The sequence below is a fragment of the Leucoraja erinacea genome, chromosome 1, assembly GCF_028641065.1.
Source record: "Leucoraja erinacea ecotype New England chromosome 1, Leri_hhj_1, whole genome shotgun sequence".
Classification (NCBI taxonomy): domain Eukaryota; kingdom Metazoa; phylum Chordata; class Chondrichthyes; order Rajiformes; family Rajidae; genus Leucoraja; species Leucoraja erinaceus.
In genome coordinates this window covers 141729066-141750385 of record NC_073377.1, presented here as the reverse complement: position 1 = coordinate 141750385, position 21320 = coordinate 141729066, and the positions used below count along the sequence as shown (strand labels likewise).

The following is a 21320-nucleotide window of genomic DNA, read 5'->3' as shown; positions in this document are numbered from 1 at the left end:
TAGGCTTTAGGGAGAGTTGATATTTGAGAGGATTCCTGATATACACATTTTTATTTGCAGTGAGGTCACATTTAATGAATCAGGAGACCAGATTCAGGAGTTGAGAATGCAAATCAACATACAATGTAAAAATGTTTCGTCCAGGTTTATATTCCCAGCAACGTGGTATAAATTGATAAAATAATTCCCTTAAAGAAAAATTAAGCTCTATGAGAACCAAGTTCATGAAGGATAGAAGTGTACAGCTTCGTCAGTCATCTTAAGCCTTGATCAGACAGCTTATAAAATAAATCACACCTAAACAAATTTATAATAATTTACAAAAGCAAAACACAGCATATCTAAGTTCAGAATCGAGAATTAATATTTTACTGCAAATATTTGCTCGGGTTCTATTTTTGCCAATGAGTCATCCTATTTCTAAATTCTAATATTTTATAATCTCAAATTTATAGTTTTCAATTGACATTTCATATATAATAAATTTAATTACCAAAGACAAATAAATAGCAACCAGGCACGACATGCCAGTGGCAGGGCCCTGTCTGGTTTGTGGGCAACAAATAAGTACTAAAAATAATTGTGCATGTAATTTGAAGAAAATTGGCTCATCTTTGAAAAAAATCTGAAAATAGTTGATTCGGTGAACCTATAAAAAGATCTGTTGTGTAAAAATGCAAATGTATTTACATCAGGGTGGCAAGGTGGCACAGCAGTAGAGTTGCTGCCCCTACAGCGCCATAGACCCAGGTTCGATCCCGACTACGGGTGCTGTCTGGATAGAGTTTGTACATTCTCCCTGCAACTGCTTGGGTTTGCTCCAGGATCTCCAGTTTCCTCCCACACTCCAAATGCATACAGATGTATAGGCTAGTTGGCTAGGTATGAGTGTAAATTGTCCCCAGTGTGTGTAGGATGGTGTTAGCGGACGGGGGTCGCTGGTCGGCACGGACCTAGTGGGCCGAAGAGCCTGTGTCTGTGCTGTATCTCCAAACTAAACAGAGGATGCCCTTCAAATATGTAGAATGCACGAAGTCCACAGTGTACCAACTATTTGGAGTAAGAAGCAAGACCTTATGAACACCAATGTGAGATACTACATGACAGTGCGAGGCATGGGAGTGGAAAAAAAGAAATTTGCATTGCAATAAAGTCATAAAGATTTTTGAGATACAAGCAATGTGAGATGAATGCGAACGAAGTGAAATATGTAGAATGCACGAAATACACAGTGTACCAACTATTTGGAGTAAGAAGCAAGATCTTATGAACACCAATGTGAGATACTAACTTTATGACAGTGCGAGGCATGGGAATCTATCACAGTGAAAAAGAGAATTATTTGCTATTGCAATAAAGTCATAAAGATTTTTGTCAGAGATAGCAAGCAAAGAATGGATGAAATCTTTAACAAATGAGATTCAAGCTTTTGACTCCATGCCTTGATGTTGAATAAATCCCTGTAGGGAAAGAATTTTTAAACCTTTTGACCAGAAATTAACAATGGCCTGCTACTGAACTGACAGCATGGGAGACTGTACAACCTGTTAAAACATAGTTGGTCTGATTTTACCTGCAATACATGCTAGCAACAGCCAGAAAGACGTCTACTCTTCTTCAATGACCTTCAGTAGGCAGTTAAGTATGATTATTTCGGCCAAGATAGATCAGGTAAAAACAGATGTGCATTCTGATTGAACTGAAAGAAATTTAGTAAATTGTTCTTTAAGGGTGCTAAGAATCTGAAATAGGGCTTGTGCTATTAAGGCAGCTTCACAGCGACCCAAAAATGTCCTGAATGCAATTCCCTTGGCCTTTGTACAAGTATCTGGGACAACATCCCACCCACTTCCGTAACCCTTTTGCATTGAAGTGGAAGCCTGATTTGAAATTGTAGAATACATAGCTGTCTCTTTATACCCAAGAGCTGTCAACAATCAGAATGATACAGTGTGGAAACAGGCCCTTCGGCCCAACTTGCTCACACTGGCCAACAATGTCCCAGCTACACTAGTCCCACCTGCCCACGTTTGGTCCATATCCCTCCAAGCCTGTCCTATCCATGTACCTGTCTAACTGTTTCTTAAATGTTGGGATAGTTCCAGCTTTAACTACCTCCTCTGGCAGCTTGTTCCATTCACCCACCACCCTTGGTGTGAAAAAGTTACCCCTCAGATTCCTGTAGAATCTTTTCCCCTTCACCTTGAACCTATGTTTAAGTTAATAATTAAAAGGAAACCAGTACAAGGAGCAAATTAATCTGAGTCTAGCAGGCATATTTCCAGATCCAATGCATTCATCCAGGTATTGAAGGACAAAAGCATGGTAATGGTACATTCCTTCAGTATTTCAGTGGCATTTCTGGCAATGCAGTAGAGACAGCTAAGCCGTACAAAACATAGAAAAGTATTTCTTCTTTCACCTTCATTCCCAGAGATAACTTTATTGCAGTTCATCATAGCCCAGGAATTTCTCTTTGATTTATGCTCGCAGTCATGGCTCATAATTGATGCTTATTGTTAACAGCTTTTATAGCTGAAGTAAAAAAATGATTCATAGCGATTTTTTAATATCTAGAGTAGTAACATTATGGCTACATAAACTTTACCTTTCTGAATACATTTCTACTCTAAATTTACAGTCCATAATCGTACACTCAAATTGTTTAACTCACAAACTGGCTTCTGGTGGCTTTAGCACACATGATTATGGCAGAAGTCTTAAAACAGTGGACATATTTTAGAAACCTAGATATTAAGCAGATGTTGATGGTCCAAAAATGGATAGACTGACCTCAATTTTTGCTGAGTAAAGCAGATTCTCCCTTTGCAGTAGAGAGTCTATTTTTAGGTTAGGTCTTCAAAAGATAACAATTTGATGTAGAGAAACGAAGATGTATTTCAGGTGAAGCGAGATAAGTGAAAGAGGGAGAAAAAAGTAGAAGGTCAGTGGAGACTGGCCATAAATATCAGTACAAAGCAGAAGGGCGGAATGGTTCGAAGGTCAAGGCAAAGCAAAGAACTAGCACATAAAATGAGTAATGCAAGGCACAATAATTCTATAAAACCTTTTGTGGCAACATATACATCGTTAGTTTCCCGGGATGTTTTCTAAGAAAGTTGTAATACTAAATATAGCTGCCATATTCTGAAAAATAAAACCATTTCAGAGATGTATTCGATGAACATAATTCAAATTCAATGGTATCGAGGACAAGTGATTTGAAGAAATGCATGACTACAGCAACTTTACACAAAAAGGATGACACAAAAAGCTGGAGTAACTCAGCGGATCAGACAGCATCTCTGGAGAAAAGGAATAGGTGATGTTTTGGGTCGAGACCCTTCATCAGACCCTCTTCAGAAATGTTTGTTTCAAATTAGTCCAAGGACAATAAATTATTTGGCCAAATAAGAACCAATCTGAAGATTATGTTCTGAAGTGAATACAGAACACTGTAGACATTACACACCTTGAATACAGTAAGTGATCAATCTGAAAAATGAAATCTATTTTTCTCTCTCTGAAGACCCATTAGATTTTTCACCATTTTCAGTTTTCATTATTAATATGCGGAAAATCAAATGACATTAAGATAAACTGCTGCGAAAAATCTCTATGACAAAAATAATTCAGCCACAGTCGCCAAGCCCATAATGTGATGGTCACGATTGGTCATCAAATTAATACAATGTTTTCCAGAAAACGAACCCTATTTAAAATCTAGTACTTGAAATTCACATTTTTTTGTTTTTCATTCTATTTATACTTCACCATTGAAATCAAATGGGAGCTGTGAGAAATAAATTTTAAATATGATCTGATTTCAAGTTAAATTATACATAATTACATTTTAAACGTATAAAAGCACATCAACTATTTTACAAAAAAAATTTAAATTCTTTACCAAAATTCTATGTCAAAAATTACCTGTGTATCAAATTGTAGATAAAATGGATAATTAAAATACTAGGACATGTGGAAAAGCCACATTATCCTGACAGGGACCCATGAATGAACAAGCAATTATGGGAACCAAACTGAATGGAAACTAAATGTGAATTTAACTTTAAAGAACCAACAACATTTTTACAAAAACCTGCAGAATTCTGGGGTTCTTTTGAACACCAGTCCCCTTTTCCTCACTTTGAACAGCAATAGTGTACAATAAAAACAGATGTCAAAAAGTGTAAAAATAAAAACAGATGATAGAGTGTATATAATAAAAACAGACAATAATTGTGTATGGTAAAACACGCAATGTGTACAATCAAGAGACAATATGGTGTGTACAATAAAATGATTCACCACTGTCAAGAGCATAAGAACATAACTACATATACGTTCTCACATTCTTACTGTAAATTGTCTTGGACCCATTGGTTTACAATGACGTTTTTTTTCCTCGAAGAGCACCATACACAAAATACTCATTGTGCTTACAAATACAATCATAATTTGAAAGGGCAACCAAAATGCCTCTTTTGTCATAAATATATATTTCCCTTTGTATTGTGGTTGTGAAGTTGCCATATGTTGTCCAGAATTTATCTTGCCCAGAATTATTAAAGCAGCCAAGATATTCTTTAAGCAGAAAAACTTGTGGTGTCCGTGTCTGCAAAAATACGCATGGCCAATAGACGGTAAAAAAGTGGAGATGGTCAGGGCCCTCATGGACACAATTTAAATATTATCAAATTTCACATATAACAACTACACTTCAATATAGAATTGCTGCTTAACTTTCCGCAAGTAATGTGACCACAAACTCTGCATAGTTTTTTTTTATGAAGTAAGGGATTCAGTAACAGTGCTTCTGGTCTGGAACGTAATGGTTAGGGAAATAAATATTAAAAATTGCAAACTTTTATTTTTATGTTCCATTCTTCAGCTCCCATTCCTGTAAAAAAAAAAGAAAAAGTGATTAAAAAGCCATTGAAACATTTCTTTTAGACTCCAAAATCACGATTAAGAAAGATAGGAAAATATCACTTGGCCCTAAACTCACAGCTATTAATATTAGCTACGACTGATGCTCAAACTTATGTGCAAGTGAGAAAGACTGGTCTGCAACTTTCCAGGTCCTCTCTGTCAGGTGCACGTGGCAGCCAGCAAACAATAGTCACCCTATGTTTAAAGAATTCCTGCTACTCCTTCATTCATCTTCTACTCCTAAGAACTGAAGTGAATGCAAGTTATCTTCAGTCCTGAAGGTAGACATAAAATGCTGGAGTAACTCAGCGGGACAGGCAGCATCTCTAGAGAGAAGGAATGGGTGACGTTTCGTGTCGAGACCCTTTTTCAGATTGAGAGTCAGGGGAGAGGGAGACTGTAGATATGGAAGAGTACAAAGATGTGAAAAGGGCAGATCAAAGCAGATGATGCTCTAGAAAACTGTACAATGGTTCATTGCTGGCTGAGGGGAAGTTGACAAGGAGGCATATAAACAGTAAAATCAATCAGGAAGACTGTGAAACTACTTGGAGAACTAGGGTGGGGGAGGGATGGAGAGAGAGGGAAAGCAAGGAATACTTGAAGTTAGAGAAATCAATATTCATACCAAAGGTAGATACAAAAAGCTGGAGTAACTCAGCGGGGTAGGCATTATCTCTGGAGAGAAGGAATGGATGACATTTCGGGTCGAGACCCTTCTTGGGGTGTGAGCTGACCAAGTGAAATATGAGGTAAGGTATTCAGGGACTGAGCTAAGGTATTCAGGGAAACGATCGCCGAGTCTGCGCTTGGTCTCGCTGATATATAGGAGTCCTTATCTAGGAACAATGGACACAGGCTGGAGAAGGTGCAAGCGAGCCTCTGTTTCACCTGAAGGGACTGTCGGGGTCCTTGGATGGAGTCGTGGGCGGAGGTATAATGAGGCAAAAGTTGATTTTGTCACAAGGCCACTCGGATGACAAAAATATTATTTTTTTCTTAAACAGTGAAGTACCAATTTTATTAAAGACAATCTGAGGCAGCCCACTTTAAACCAAGGGAATCCCAGGAGTATCAATAGCTCCCATATTTAGGGGGAAGATTTAATAGGAAGCTAAGGGGCAACTTTTTCACGCAGAGGTTGGTAGGTATATGGAATGAGCTGCCAAAGGAAATAGTTGAGGCAGGTTTAATGTCAAGCTTTAGACAGATGAATGGATAGGAAAGATTTAGAGGGATCTGGACTTGGTGGGCAATTGGGACTTGCCTAAATGGGGAGTTTTGGTCGGCATGGATGAAATGGGCCAAAGAGCTTGTTTCCACGCTGTGTGATTCCATGACACAATATTCAGTGTTGGCCAGAGTGGGAAGTGTATCTAGGTTTGCCAACTTTCTCACTCCCAAATAAGGGACAAAAGGTCAAAATAAGGGATAAATTCCCGACAGCAATTTGTTGACTGACTCGGCCGTGGCTGGGTGATTAATGAGTTGGCCCGGGTGCTGGACTGCACACAAAGCCCAGCCGGCGGGCTTTGTGTTCAGCTGCACACAAAGTCCGGCACCCCATCCAACCCATGAACTGATGATCGGCCGTGAGAAGAAAGGGCAGTGGTGTCGGCGGTAAGTGAACGGACCACGGGTGAGACGCTGCTGCTGCACACCACGGGCTGCACTATGTCGGGACGGGTGAGGCGGGGCCGGATGCGGCGCTCCTACCCAACTGTCCCCTTGACCTGCATATTAGCAGTCAAATACGGGACAAGGCCGGTATGGGACAAACCAATTTGGCCCAATGTACGGGATGTCCCGGCTAATACAGGTTATTTGGCAACCCTAAGTGTGGCTCAGTGCATCCAGAAGCTAATGAATGAGACAAAGAATAGAAAAATAAATCAAAGAGGAAATAATGTGAAATTAGCCTGATTGTTTTTGTGTGTTTCTCAAATAGTTGCTTTTAAAAGCAGTGTGATTTAGAGAACTGCTTCGGTGTGTTCAGAGCGTTCCCCAGTTAATTCCACTTTTAATCAAGTCAAACGTGGAGAGGGTACAGGGTCATTTTATTGAGGGGGTGGGGGAGGATGAGATTGGTGGCATTGCGATGAAAGGCAGCATAGATTAGAGGAGCCAAATTGCCTCCTATATCCCAAGAAAATCCGAAATGTGACAATGTTTGAAGCGCTGATGAAGCGCTGAAGGCCTTGCAATATCTTTGGGAAATGTTTCCTAACTGTTCAATGGTACAATTAATTATACTCTAGCACTCCAGGACCTGGGGGGGGGACCTCATTGAAACAAACAGTGAAAGGTTAGGATGGAGTGTATGCGGAGAGGTTGTTTCCACTAGTAGGAGAGTCTAGGACTAGAGGTCATAGCTTCAGAATTAAATGGACATTCCTGTAGCACGGAAATGAGGAGGAATTTATTTAGTAAGTAAGAGGGTGATGAATCTGTGGAATTCTTTGCCGCTGAAGGCTGTGGAGGCTATCAATGGATATTTTTAAGGCAGAGATAGATAGATCCTTGATCAGTACAGGTATCAGGGGTTATGAGGAGAAGGCAGGAGAATGGGGTTCGGAGGGAGAGATAGATCAGCCATGATTGAATGGCAGAGTAGACTTGATGAGCTGAACGGCCTAATTCTGCTCCTATCACATGACCTTATGACTGCAACGGGGAGGTTTTGGGTGAAATGACGGCGCGTTCCGCTGATCTGGGTTACCTTGGCCTTCCTGCGGACATGTCCTCGACTCGGGGAAGAAACCATGGAAGTTGGTCTTCTGCCAAGAATAGCCGCATTGACAGGCAGTGCTGGCGGCTCGGTGTCACTTGTGTCGCAGCTCGAGGCTGGAGAATTATCCAGCGTACGAGGTAACAAGACAGGAGACTGGAAAAGGAACATTGCAAGATGATAAATATCGCAAATTTAGGAATCTCTGCACCCTGCTCCTGCGAAATATTTCAATTAAATGTATTACAATACCCATTAAAAAAACTAAGATCATGATTGTGTGGGAACTTTGGAAAATACATTATTTCTATTTCAGTTTTACCTTAATGTTTCCATTATCATGGACATTTTGTTTAAGCACTATGCATACAGTGAAAAAATCAGGGACCCATTCATAATTTTGTATTTTGCGTGCACATAACAGAAGACACCTCCCGTCATGTTGGAAAGATGCAGGTTTATCGTTATTTCTGGGCTATTTAATAGAACATAGAACAGTACAGGCACAAATTGCTAGAGTAATTCAGCGGGACAGGCAGCATCTCTGGAGAGAAAGAATAGGTGACATTTCGGGTTGAGAACCTTCTTCAGATCCATTCCATCACTTCAGAGATGCTGCCGGTCCTGCTGATCTTCGGTGTGAACCAGCATCTGTAGTTCCTTCCGACACAGAAGAGTGCAGCACAGTAACAGGCCCTTCAGCTCACAATGTCTGAGCCAAACACGATTCCAAGTTAAACCAATCCCCTCTGCCTGCATGTAACCTACCTTCATCCATTCTCTACATAGCCATGTGCTTATCTTAAAGCTTTACTAAGACGTTCACTTCTGCGATCCTGATTAGAAGTTGCATTGTACTGAGGTGAATGCCTTGCGCTCGCATGGCAGCATGAAAACTGGATTCGGATGTGCCATCTTGTAGGTTTTCCTGATTTACGTGAATGAGGAGACCAGCTTCCGTTTTCACTACTTTTTGATGAACTTGATGAGCATGCTCTGGATCAGTTCTTCTCTTCAATTGTAGTGGCTGACAACAAATACACGCTGAAGATAGACACAAAATGCTGGGGTAACTCAGCGGGACAGGCAGCATCTCTGGAGAAAAAGAATGGGTGACGTTTTGGGTCGAGACTGAGACTTCTTCGGACTGAGAATCAGGGGGAGAGGGAGTCTAGTGATATGGAAGGGTAAGGTGTGACCCATTCCATCTCTCCAGAGAGATGCTGCCTGTCCCTCTGAGTTACTCCAGCATTTTGTGTCTATCTTCGGTGTAATCCAGCATCTGCAGTTCCTTCCTACACAATATATACCAATGGACAATCTGGTTAGGCCAGATTGCTAATCTCGATTTTGTAGCCGTTGTGAGGGTCAGCTTTGTGTACTGGGTATGCAAACACAAAGAATTTCACTGTACCTTCATGGTACATGTGACAATGAAGTATTTATCTATATATCTATTTTCCTGCAGGCCGCTGGGTTCAGACTGGGTCACCTGTTTAATGTGCCCGCACTTCACTCTACATCTTACACTGAGGCTGGCAGTCCAGAAGAGCATTTTGTCTTTTAACTTCATCCGGCCTACTTCCTACCATAGACTTAAGGGTCTGCCCCACTCGGGCGACCTAATCCGCGAGTTCTGGCGAGTTTGCTCTCGACTCATACTCGCAGCATGGTCGACACGAGGTCGTAGGAGGTCTTCGTAACTCTCCTTTATGCTCGAGAGTGGTCACCGCGTACTCGAGGCCTCAGCTAGGTCGCGGCGTATTTTTCAATATGTTAAAAAAATCCCCGCGAGTATAAATAGGTCGCCATGGAAAAAATCTATATTTTTTTTACTTGTAGGTTTAGTCATAGTAGGTCGTAGTAGGTCAGGATGTTAGTCGTAGGTAATCGAGGATAGTCGAAGGTAGTCGTAGATAATCTTCATCATAGTCGAAGGGAGGCCGAAGGAGATCGAAGGAGGTCGGCGTACAATTTTCCCGAAGTTAGTTGTAGCTAGTCGAAGCTGGTCTTCAACATAGTCGAAAGAGGTGCAAGGAGGTCTTCTACATAGTCGAAGGAGGTCTTCAACATGTCGTTTTTTTAAACACTCCTAAACTCTTCTAAACTCGCCAATTAGGTCGCCCAAGTGGGAGAGCCCCTTTATTATTTTATTCTCTCATCCCATCGCCCACTTTTTCTCCCCTTTTCTTCAAATGCTCAGATTCTAATGAAGAGTCACCCTCCTGAAACATTAATGCTTAATTGAGTGAAGTTGGTTATCAAGAATTTTGGTGGGATTTAGGCAGACAAACACATAGTTCCCTAAAAAGTCCACAGGAAGGCCACGGTAACGACAACCAAGACGATATGCTGCTCTGATCCCTACACTGACTGACAGGCCAGGAGAGATCGATCCATAGCATCACTGGTAACGGCCGGGTCCGAGAAGGTGATATTGGTTTGGCCACCTGGCCGTTGTCAGGAAGGAAGAGAGGAAGGAAAGAAAGAAGAAGAAGAAAGAAAATATGGAAGAAAAGCAGGAAGGAAAGAAAGAAGGAAGAGAAGAAGAAAAGAAGGCAAGAAAGAAAGGAGGGTGACCCAGAGGCCACCAGCACCATCTCTTCAAGCTGAAAGCTGTGGGACCAGGATAAACCAGAGACCACCAGCGCCTTCTCCCAAGGCAAGAGTGAACTGCAGGGAGAAGCCGGAGAGCGTCACGCTGCCTCCTTCAAGATCAGGACTGAGTTGTCAGGCCACGCTCCAGATCACCAGCACCCCCACACGTGTGCCCAGACAGTGAACTCAGTGACTCATGAGGTCCTGGACTCTCTTAAGGGCCTGTCCCACCAGCATGCGATTGCATGCATCTAGCGCGACTAAACGTGGTCGCTTGAGGCGTACGGCCTCGCAGGGCCGATCCCATTTCGATCGGCGGAGGCGTATGGTGTTGTGCGGGGCTGGTCCCCACAATGCGTGAGGCTCCAAAAATATTGCACTATTTGAAAATTCCGCGCGCCAACGGCCTGTCGGCCCGCAGGCGCATTGAGGGCGTATGCAGTGTCTTGACGGGCGTACGCAGCATCATTATGGCGTACGCCTAGCTAGTGGCGTTGCGCAATGACATCAGCGCCCAGCGTGCCATTGCGCGATGACGTCACCGCCCGACGCCGTGCGACGTCCAACTGATTGGTGAGTACAAACATTGTGCGTACTTAGCAAGTACTTACCGCGAACTGAGCGCGAACTCCACTTCCGTTTAGTCGCGTTAGACGCAGGCAATCGCATGCTGGTGGGACAGGCCCTTTACCGCTACTGAACTATTTTAGAATTGTTTATTAGGGTGTTTCCAGAGCACTATGTGTACACATCTGTAACAATTTAATTATTCCGTTTCGGGACATCTATATACTTTTAAAACTGTATGTGTGTGTCTTTATTTGTTTGTGTCTTTATTTGTTTGTGGGTGTCAGATTTGGTCTTTGATTCCTTGGTCCGTTAAAACCACACGCGTGTCATATGGTGTGATATCTGTGCACCTGTCTTTACCTGTGGGCTGGAGGTTCTTGAGGACTTTGGTTCTATTGTCAGCCCCAGTGAGGGGCCTCCAGCAAGAGCTTTCTTCAGGGTCTCGTTCACCTCTGTCAGCTCCAATTCCAGGTTTACACGCTCAGTCTCTTTCGTCTTGCACTCCTCCTCCAGTCTCTTCAGTTTCGTCTCCAGAGCAACCTGAGACTTCTTACCTACATTAAAAATGAAAGACAGTGGAAAATAACATTGGACCTTAGAGTCTGTTTACAACCAAAGCATTGTTGAAATTACGCCAACAAACCTCTTGGTTTTGGAAGAATGAAGTTTAGTGAAGGAGAAATCAGAGAATATCATGAGATGCAATATGTGTCAAATGTCCATCATAGGAGATTGTAACTTTTTCACACACAGAGTTATGAGTCTGTGGAATTCTCTGCCTCAGAGGGCGATGTAGGCCGGTTCTCTGGATATTTTCAAGAGAGAACTAGATAGGACTCTTAAAGATAGCGGAGTCAGGGGATATGGGGAGAAGGCAGGAACGGGGTACTGATTGTGGATGATCACTGTGAATGGCGGTGCTGGATCGAAGGGCCAAATGGCCTGCTCCTGCACCGATTGTCTATTGTCTATCGTCTATTGTACACTTCTGAATATTGTGATTGTTATAAAACTTCGAGCTTTTCTGCTATCTCTGGTGAGATAACTCAGCTGGGGAAGATGAACATAGGATTTGTCTGTAACCATTTATTTAAAGTAAGAAAGATGGGTTTGACTCAGAAAAGGTATGAGAAGAGGAGGAACCTTGTTCAAATCTTGGGTCTGAGGCATGATCGTGAATACAAAGCATGGTCGAGTTCTAGAAATTTCTTAGAGCCTCAGAGGTTGCTTCATTGCATTGATAACATCATTCTACAATCTAGCAGATACCCCTCAGTAATTCTGATTTGTATTCCAGATTTAGTTTAGTTTAGAGATACAGCACGGAAACAGGCCCTTCGCCCACCGAATCCGCACCAACCAGCGATCCCCGCACATTAACACAATCCTACACACACTAGGGACAATTTACACTTATACCAGGCCAATGAACCTACAAACCTGTACATCTTTGGATTGTGGGAGGAAACCGAAGATCTCGGAGAAAACCCACACGGTCATGAGGAGAACGTACAAACTCTGTACAGACAGCACCCGTAGTCAGGATCGAACCTGGGTCTCCGAGGCCGCAAGCGCTGTAAGGCAGCAACTCTACCGCTGCGCCACCATGACCGCCCTGCCCTGGTTGAGCAAGGTTTATTGAGGGTGGTCAAAAAGGCTTTTGACACATTGGCGTCCATCAGTCAGAGTATTGAGTACAGAGGTTGGGAGGGCCTGTGTTGGTGCTGTATCTCGAAACTAAACTAAATTAAACTAAACTAAACTAAACTGCACATATTGGACCTAAAGATGAAGCGGTCCAGAACTGAGCACCACTGTGATACTGTGAGCAGTAACAACACAGATGAGAAACATGGCTTGGCATGTAATCCAGATTCGATCACACCCTTCCCATCCTCTGCTGTCTGTACATTCTCCATAGCTGTAGATTTACCCAGTTTAGTTTAGTTTAGAGATACAGCACGGAAACAAGCCCTTCGGCCCACCGCTTCCGCATCGACCAGCGATCCCCGCACATTAACACTATCTAGTGCCAACACTAATTTCTTTAGCCTCTTCCCACAGCCCAAGCATGTGCCAGGTGGTAGGGTTATAGACCACTGCTATTGATCCCTTGTACTGTGGGTTGTTAGGAGAATCAGTGCAGCGGAAAGGCATGGGTGGGAAGTGGGCAATGGCTTCATGGGATTGTGCTGAGTTAGCAAGGACTTGATGGACCGGAATGGCCACCTCTTTGGCACATGCAAATGTGGGAACGTTCATTTATGAACAGCACCTCATACCTTGGGGAGCCTACCCACCTAATGGCATGAACATTACATTTCCCAACCTCAAGTAAATCCCTAGATCACACGTATTACTCCTCCCACACCCCCCCCAACTCACAGCACGCACATTTCTCTCCCGCCACTCCCAACACTGTTTCTTGCTGCTCCTCCATACTCTCATCTCATACCCTCCCTACTCTGTCCCATTTCCCTTTAATCTCCCCTCTTTCCCTTCCCCCATTCCCTTCCACCCATATCCTTCCCTCCGGCTTTACGTTTCACTCCTTATTCAATAGATAATAGACAATAGGTGCAGGAGTAGGCCTTTCGGCCCTTCGAGCCAGCACCGCCATTCAATGTGATCATGGCTGATCATCCCCAATCAGTACCCCGTTCCTGCCTTCTCCCCATATACCTTGACTCCACTATCTTTAAGAACCCTATCCAGCTCTCTCTTGAAAGTATCCAGAGAACCAGCCTCCACTGCCCTCTGAGGCAGAGAATTCCACAGACTCACAACTCTCTGTGAGAAAAAGTGTTTCCTCGTCTCCATTCTAAATGGCTTACTCCTTATTCTGAAACTGTGGCCCCTGGTTCAGTGTTAGGTGTATTTTTATTTTTAGTTCTAGATATACAGCGTGGAAGCGGGCACCTCCTGCCCACCGGGTCTGCGCCGACCAGCGATCCCTATCAATATTGATGATGGCTTCAACAGATTTTGAACACAACAAAGCATTCGGCATTTTAGGCATTTAGCAATCCTGACAACCAATTAATTCAGTGGTTGCAGATGGTCGAGCTGCTTGTTTTCACAGCTTGTTGTGGCGAGGGCGTGACTTGGCCCCCACCCTCACGATCGTACTACATCTTTGAAGACCCCATTGTCATGCAGAGCTGCCAGAAGGAATCCTGTTGGCTTTCCCCAGCAAGTTGTCAGATTTTGCAAGGTACATATGCCAGTATTTACTGGTGTGCAGGGAGAAAGGTTCACAGCTGAAAACAACTCCTCGGCGATATGGAGTTTGTCTGATATACTTTATACACAATTGAAATTTGCTAAGCTGCGTTCTTAAGCAGCTTCTAGGTTTTTGTTTATCGACTCAGCTGAACCATTCACCACACACCCGATCTTAGCCCAACGATTAGAGGGAAATTGTCAAATAAATCGGCCCTTCAGCGCCACTCAATTTCAATTCAATTGCCATCACAATTTTAATTTCTATTAGGACATTGCGGCATAAAAATCACTCCTCGCCCAGAGTCAATCTTTGATGACATTGTAGACATGCCTGATTTCTGTACACAATCTGTATTTCAGCAGATGAAAATTGGAATGAGAAAACAGAGAGACGGGAGAAGAAAATGTTAACATTCTGTTTACATTCAGCTGGGGCTGTGACGATGAACATGCAGAATCAGCTTTGGTTGAACCTGCATCAACCAGGTTCAGCTTTTCTTCGAAAGATTTCTTGATGGGTCAGTTAGTTGGTTGATTTCTTGATGGGTCTTAGTTTAGTTTAGAGATGCAGCGCGGAAACAGGCCCTTCGGAGTCCGCATCAACCAGCAATCCCCGCACATTAACACTATCCTACACACACTAGGGACAATTTTTAAATTTATACCAAGCCAGTTAACCTACAAACTCTATACGTCTTTGGAGTGTGGGAGGAAAACGAAGATCTCGGAGCAAACCCACGCAGTCACGGGGAGAACGTACAAACTCCGTACAGACAGCACCCGTAGTCGGGATCAAACCCGGGTCTCCGATGCTGTAAAATAGAAACTCTATTGCTGTATCAGTCGTCAACAATTAATTTCTATGCCGGATTTTAAAGCTCAGTTTTTGTAGCTGAAGCATCTTCTTTAGATGGATTTAGAAAGGATTAAAATGAATACCTGCACAAGCTTCAATGGCTGTCCTCAGATCCCTTCTGTCTTTTCTCAGCTGAGCGAGGCGGGTGCGTAAGATCTCCTTCTGCTTTTTGAGATCCTCCTCCTTTGACTGTAATCTTTTTGCGTCAGCCTCCACCCGATTTTTACCATATTTATACTGATCGGCATCTGCAAATTAATGCCACATCCTTTTAATGACTTTAGACTGAAGTAGCAAATGGCTGGTGTCAAAACTAACCTATCAATTGACATCAATTCCAATAATTCCAAGCATTGAGATTATTGATCAAAGCAGGTATTAGACAAAACCAGCAACCTACATTGCATTTACCATGTTCTATGAAAAGAGACGTTACCATTTATTTTGACCAGAACTTACTGCAGTGGCAATTCGAAAAGATGATCGTCTGGTAAATGAATGACTCTTTGTAAAGCTGACACCATCGCCAGTTTTGGCTAGGTATTGCTGGACTAAGTATGATATGATACGATAAAACCTAAAACACTTACTCAATGCAGCACGTTTAACACTTGCACTAGGACATAGTTTCTTCACTTGACTGCTTCCAATCTTTGGTTTTGCTGTTATACCGTTTACAATTGTTGCCATTTTCTTCCCCTTTGCCTAGCAGAAGTGGGAGGGAAAACAGACATTAGATAATATTTGATGAAATTCCATACGACTTTGATGACAAAAGGAACTGCAGGTGCTGGAATCTTGGGCAAAACCCAAAGTGCTGGAGTAATTCAGCTGATCAAGCAACATCTGCAGAGAGAATGGATCGATGACATTTCTGAGCAAGACCCTCCATTCCGTCCACAGATGGTGCCTGACCCACTTTCGGCACTTTGTGTTTTCCTTACAATCTTGTTATTTTCTTATGGAGTAGAACATTTCAAAGGTGCACAGCCCACTGAGAGAAGAAGTTATTTCTCATCACTGTCTATAACGAGTGAATCCTTATTATGAAACTACGCCCCTTAGCTTTGGAAATCCTCACTAGGGGAAATATGCTCTCAGCTTCAGTCCCGCTCCAAGTCTTATTATCAATAGGCTCATTTCTCACTCTTCTAAACTCTACTGAGAATTGGCACAATAATATATGTCAATCACTTCATCCCAGGAATAAATGCCAACATTTGAAGCATTTTAAGGCGCTGGGCCTGTACTCGCCAGACTTTAGAAGGATGAGGGGGCACACCCTTTGAAACTTGCCGAATGGTGAAAGGCCTGGATAGAGTGGATGTGGAGAGGATATTTCCACTGGTGGGAGCGTCTAGGAGCAGAGGCCAATGCCTCAGAATAAAAGGACGTACTGTTAGAAAGGAGATGAAGAGGAATTTCTTTAGTCAAAGGGTGGTGAATCTGTGGAATTCATTGCCACAGAGGGCTGTTGAGGCCAAGTGAATGGATATTTTTAAGGCAGAGATAGAGAGATTTTTGATTAATACGGGTGTCAAAGGTTATGGCGAGAAGGCCGGAGAATGGGGTTGTGAGTAGGGTTGCCAACTGTCCCGTATTAGCCGGGACATCCCGCATTTTGTGCTAAATTGGTTTGTCCCATACAGGACCGCCCTTGTCCCGTATTTGACTGCTACTACTCGGGTTGAGGGGATTGTCGGGTCGGAGCGCTGCGTCCGGCCCCGTCTCACCCGTCTCGACATAGTGCAGCCCATGGAGTGCAGCAACAGCACCTCGCCTGTAGCCCCGTCGATCAGCAGCCCGGCCAGCTGTCTGTCTTGACCGCCGACACCACCACTCCTCCTTCTCATGGCCGATCATCGGTTCATGAGTTGGATGGGGCGCCAGACTTTTGTCCCTTATTTGGGAGTGAGAAAGTTGGCAACGCTAGTTGTGCGGGAAAGATAGAACAGCCATGATTGAATGGCAGAGTAGACCTTATTCTGGCCTTATTCTGCTGCTAGAATGGATGAACTTATGAACATTTCTTTGCCTTTCCCAACTACCGAGCACATCTGCCAACTAACATTTTGGGTTTCATGTACTAGGTCCCCATATCCCTTCGTCGACTACATTTTCATGCCTCTCTCCACTTAAAACAATCATTTGCTTTTTCATTCCCAAAATCTTGTCCATTCATTTAACCTTACTATAACAGTTCGCAGCCACTTCGAGTCCTTATGACTTTTATTAGTATTAATAAATACTATTTATTAGCTATAATTTGTATTCCCACAAAACTACCTAGTCCCTTCATCCAAGTTATTAATAGATTACAAGTATTATGGTGGTCACAGAGGCGCAGCGGTAGAGTTGCTGCCTTACAGCGAATCCAGCGCCGGAGACCCACGTTCGATCCTGACTACAAGTTCAGTCTGTACGGAGTCGACAATAGACAGTAGGTCCAGTAGGTCATTCGGCCCTTCGAGGCAGCACCGCCATTCAATGTGATCATGGCTGATCATCCACAATCAGTACCCCGTTCCTGCCATCTCCCCATATCCCCTGACTCCGCTATCTTTAAGAGCCTTATCTCACTCTCTCTTGAAAGTATCCAGAGAACCGGCCTCCACCGCCCTCTGAGGCAGAGAATTCCACAGACTCACAACACTCTGTGAGAAAAAGTTTTTCCTCGTCTCCGTTCTAAATAGCTTAACCCTTATTCTTAAACTGTGGCCCCTAGTTGTGGACTCCCCCAACATCGGGAACATGTTTTCTGCCTCTAGCGTGTCCAAACCCTAAATAATATTAGATGTTTCAATAAGATCCCCTTACAATTCGGAGTTCCCGAGCTCTGGCTGCAGGGGGCAAATTTGACCCGCCGACGGGCCATGGAAGTACCGATCAGGTCTAAATCAGTCACCTCACCCAGCTTAGGTGCCACATTTTAGGGGGCCTTGACCAGCGTAGGTTTTCGCCGAGATCTTTGGTTTCCTCCAACACTCCAAAGACGTACAGGTTTGTAGGTTAATTGGCTTGGCAAAGGTAAAAATTGTCCCTAGTAGCTGTAGGATGGTGTTAATGTGTGGGGATCGCTGGTCGGCGCGGACCCGGTGTATCTCGAAACTAAACTAAAGTAATTGAGGCCAAATCATTGGACCGCACAAATCACTGATTGTTAATCTGTAAATCATCGCAACTATGTTTTCTGTTTAGCTCGTCACTTCCCTGTGACAATATACTATCCCACACCCATGTGCTCTTATTGTGACAGTAGCCATTAAGCGGGACGTCATCAAATGTTTCTATATCCACGATAGCCAACATGTCAAGCATGCTTTCATGTTCATGAAACCACAGACTTTTTTTTCATGATTTTCTAAAATGTTCTGTTATTAATCCCCTAATAATGTATTCCAGTAATTTCCCAATGACAGGTATTAAGCTAACAGGCTGCCAAGAAAAAATGGGTGGCGTTTCGGGTCGAGGCCTTACTTCAGGTTCAAAACGTCACCCATTCCTTCTCTCCAGCGATGCTGCCTATCCCGCTGAGTTACTCCAGCATATCATGTCTATCTTCCGTGCAAACCAGCATTTGCACTGTCTTCCTACACATTAAGCTAACTGGCCAGCAGTTTCTACGGAACTAGCACTTTTGAATATTTAGTAGTTCTCCACTTTATGATCTCTCAGAATCAAGTGATTTTTGGTTACAAAAAATATATCCTCTATTTCTACAGCCACTTCCTCATATATCCTAAGATGCAAGTCTTCGGGTCCAGGGGGATGCATTGGCCTTTATCCTCCCCAATGTTATCTGAGTCTGGCAAAAGGTCAACACAAACAGGGTCCGCCCGCGGTTGGCGGTCGATGAGAGCGTGGAGGACTGCTGTGAGGTGGGAGAACGTGGGAGAACAATGGAGGTGGGGGAAGCGGGAGAATAAAAGGAGGAGCCGCCGTTCTTTGTACCTTTGTCAGCGCCCTTTATGTAGCGACTATTTGCATACCTTGGGTTATGCATGCAAAGAATTTCACTGTGACTTCTCACATGTGACCATAAAATATTCCATTCCACTCCATTCCAATTTGACATATAACTCTGACCCTCTGCATAGATGCTCTCTGCTCGGGGTTCCTTACATTATGGAGGGTGCTTGATTCATTAGTGGAATACAGGAAACTAGCAGCAGATATGGGTTACTTAAATCCTTAAGCCTGCCCCGCCATCCAATGCATTCAAGATGGCGGCGCTGGCTTAACAGCTGCGGCCCACCTGCAGTCCGTCTGTTTTTTTTTCTTTAGTTTTGTTCTTTGCCATGTTTTAGTTAAGTTTGTTTTTTATTAAGTTGTGTATGTATGTGGGTGGGGTGGGAGAAACATGCTTTGGCCTCTTCCTTCGGGGGATGCAACTTTTTCTTCGGTCGTATCCCCCGTCTCCGTCTGCGCCGAGGCCTAATGGCGGAGCTGGCGGCAACGGAGCTGTAGCAGCGGCAGCAGCGGCGGAGACCAGACTCGGCACCGAGGGTGTGGCGGCGGCGGCGGCGGCAGCAGCGGCGGAGGCCTGGCTCGGCACCGAGGCAGCAGCGGCAGCAGCGGCAGCAGCGGCAGCAGCAGCGGCGACCTGACTCGGCACCGAAGCTGTGGCGGCGGCGGCGGCGGCGGCGGCAGCGGCGGAGACCTGACTCGGCCTCTGAGCTGTGGCGAGTTTGAACCGTCGCCTCGGCGCAGAGGGAGAACAAAGAGGGAAGAGCCAGAGACTTTAAGATTTTGCCTTCCACCACAGTGAGGAGGTGTTTGGTGAACTCACTGTGGTGGATGTTAAATTTGTGTTTATTGTGTGTTTTTGTCATTTTTTAATTATATGTATGACTGCAGGGAAACAGAATTTCGTTCAGACCGAAAGGTCTGAATGACAATAAACAAATCTAATCTAATCTAATCTAATCTACGGCTGATGTATGCTGACCAATTTTGTGACTATCTATGGCTGATGTATGCTGGGCACTCCTCTATAGTGTTACTTTCCTGACTTCCTGATCTTTCAAAAAATGTATCTACTTCTGCCTTAAATATGACTGATCATCTCGCCTCCATGAAACCCTGGGTCAGAAAATTCCAGAGATTCACTATCCTATGCAAAAATAAATTACTACACACCAGTTTTAAATGACCAGCCTTTATCTTGTGATTTTGTCGCCTAGTTCAAGACTCTTACCCGAGTGAAAATATCTCTACATTTATCCTATCATATACCCTCACTTTAGTTTAGTTTTGTTGAGATACAGCGCAGAAACTGGTATCTCGGCCCACCGAGTCCATACCGACCAGCGATCCCCACACACTAACACTACCCTACATGCACTTTAGGGACAATTTACACTTACACCAAGCCAATGTATCTACAGACCTGTGCGTCATTGGAGTGTGAGAGGAAACCGAAGATCTTGGAGAAAACCCACGCAGGTCACGGGGAGAACGTGCAAACTCCGTACAGACAGCACCCTTAGTCGAGATCGAACCCGGGTCACCGGCCCTGCAAGGAAGCAACTCCACCACTGTGCCACCATCCCGTTGTTGGGTCTTACATATACAAACAAGGTCACTCCTAAACTCCATAAAATATAGAAGCAAGAACCTGCAGATGTTGGTCTGAAGAAGGGCCACAGTCCAAAATGTCACCTATCCATTTCTGCACATCCGTAACACCCGCAGTTACTCCATCACTTTGTGTACAAATATCTAGAACTAACTTCTTGAGTCTCTCTTGATGGTTGAGTCCTCTACTGTCAATCAAAGCATCATGTACTTCAAAGTCTGTATATTCAAAGGCACACATTGGGAATCTGTTCCTTAGGAAGACATTTCATCACCCAACGGCTGGACCAGTGACAGTTTTGGCCACATTGCTACCAGAAACTAAAAACAAACAAACTTCTTTCCCAAAAGAAGATATGGTGGGAGGAGATGTCACAATATCCTTTATTGCATCCAGCTGGCCTTGTTTTTTTATCGGAAATCCTTTTAACCATGACTTATGTCTGCGGCCACTATTATTAGAATTGTGTGTTGCATTTCCTAACAGCCTTATTCTGAGTGAGATATTGCAGCTTTACAGAAATTAAATGCTGAATCTGCTGCCCAAACAATGTTGATGATTGTCAACCTGCAGACACAGAAGCGGAAGGAAATGTTGGGAGGTAACAGAGGCTGCTCATTGATACTGGAGCAGTTGGCCACTGTTCCTTTTGTAAGATTCCTCAAGCCACAATGCGTCTTACCAGAAATCGACAGATTTCCTCTGTTCCATTGTTTCTGCTGTTGATGCATTGCTTGTCTTAGAGCAGCCTGATCATACATTACTAGACGTAGTTATCAAGGCTGCTTGGCGCATTGAGACACATAAAACATAGCACATTACAGCACAAGATC

The 21320-nt window shown here is 43.7% G+C and overlaps 1 protein-coding gene across 5 annotated transcripts in view; it reads right to left on the bottom strand.

Moving 5' to 3' along the window:
* Positions 1-1210: 1210 nt before the first annotated feature.
* Positions 1211-21320, bottom strand: part of afap1 (actin filament associated protein 1) — a 334355-nt gene continuing 314245 nt past the window's right edge. For all 5 annotated transcript variants that reach the window (XM_055644821.1, XM_055644812.1, XM_055644848.1 and 2 more), the window contains 5 exons: positions 15500-15614; positions 14993-15157; positions 11189-11382; positions 7652-7816; positions 1211-4900 (listed from right to left, as the gene is read on the bottom strand). In XM_055644821.1, coding sequence (XP_055500796.1) covers positions 4874-4900; positions 7652-7816; positions 11189-11382; positions 14993-15157; positions 15500-15614 — 666 coding nt within the window. In that variant the 3' untranslated portion in view covers positions 1211-4873. The remainder of the gene's footprint in view (positions 4901-7651; positions 7817-11188; positions 11383-14992; positions 15158-15499; positions 15615-21320) is intronic.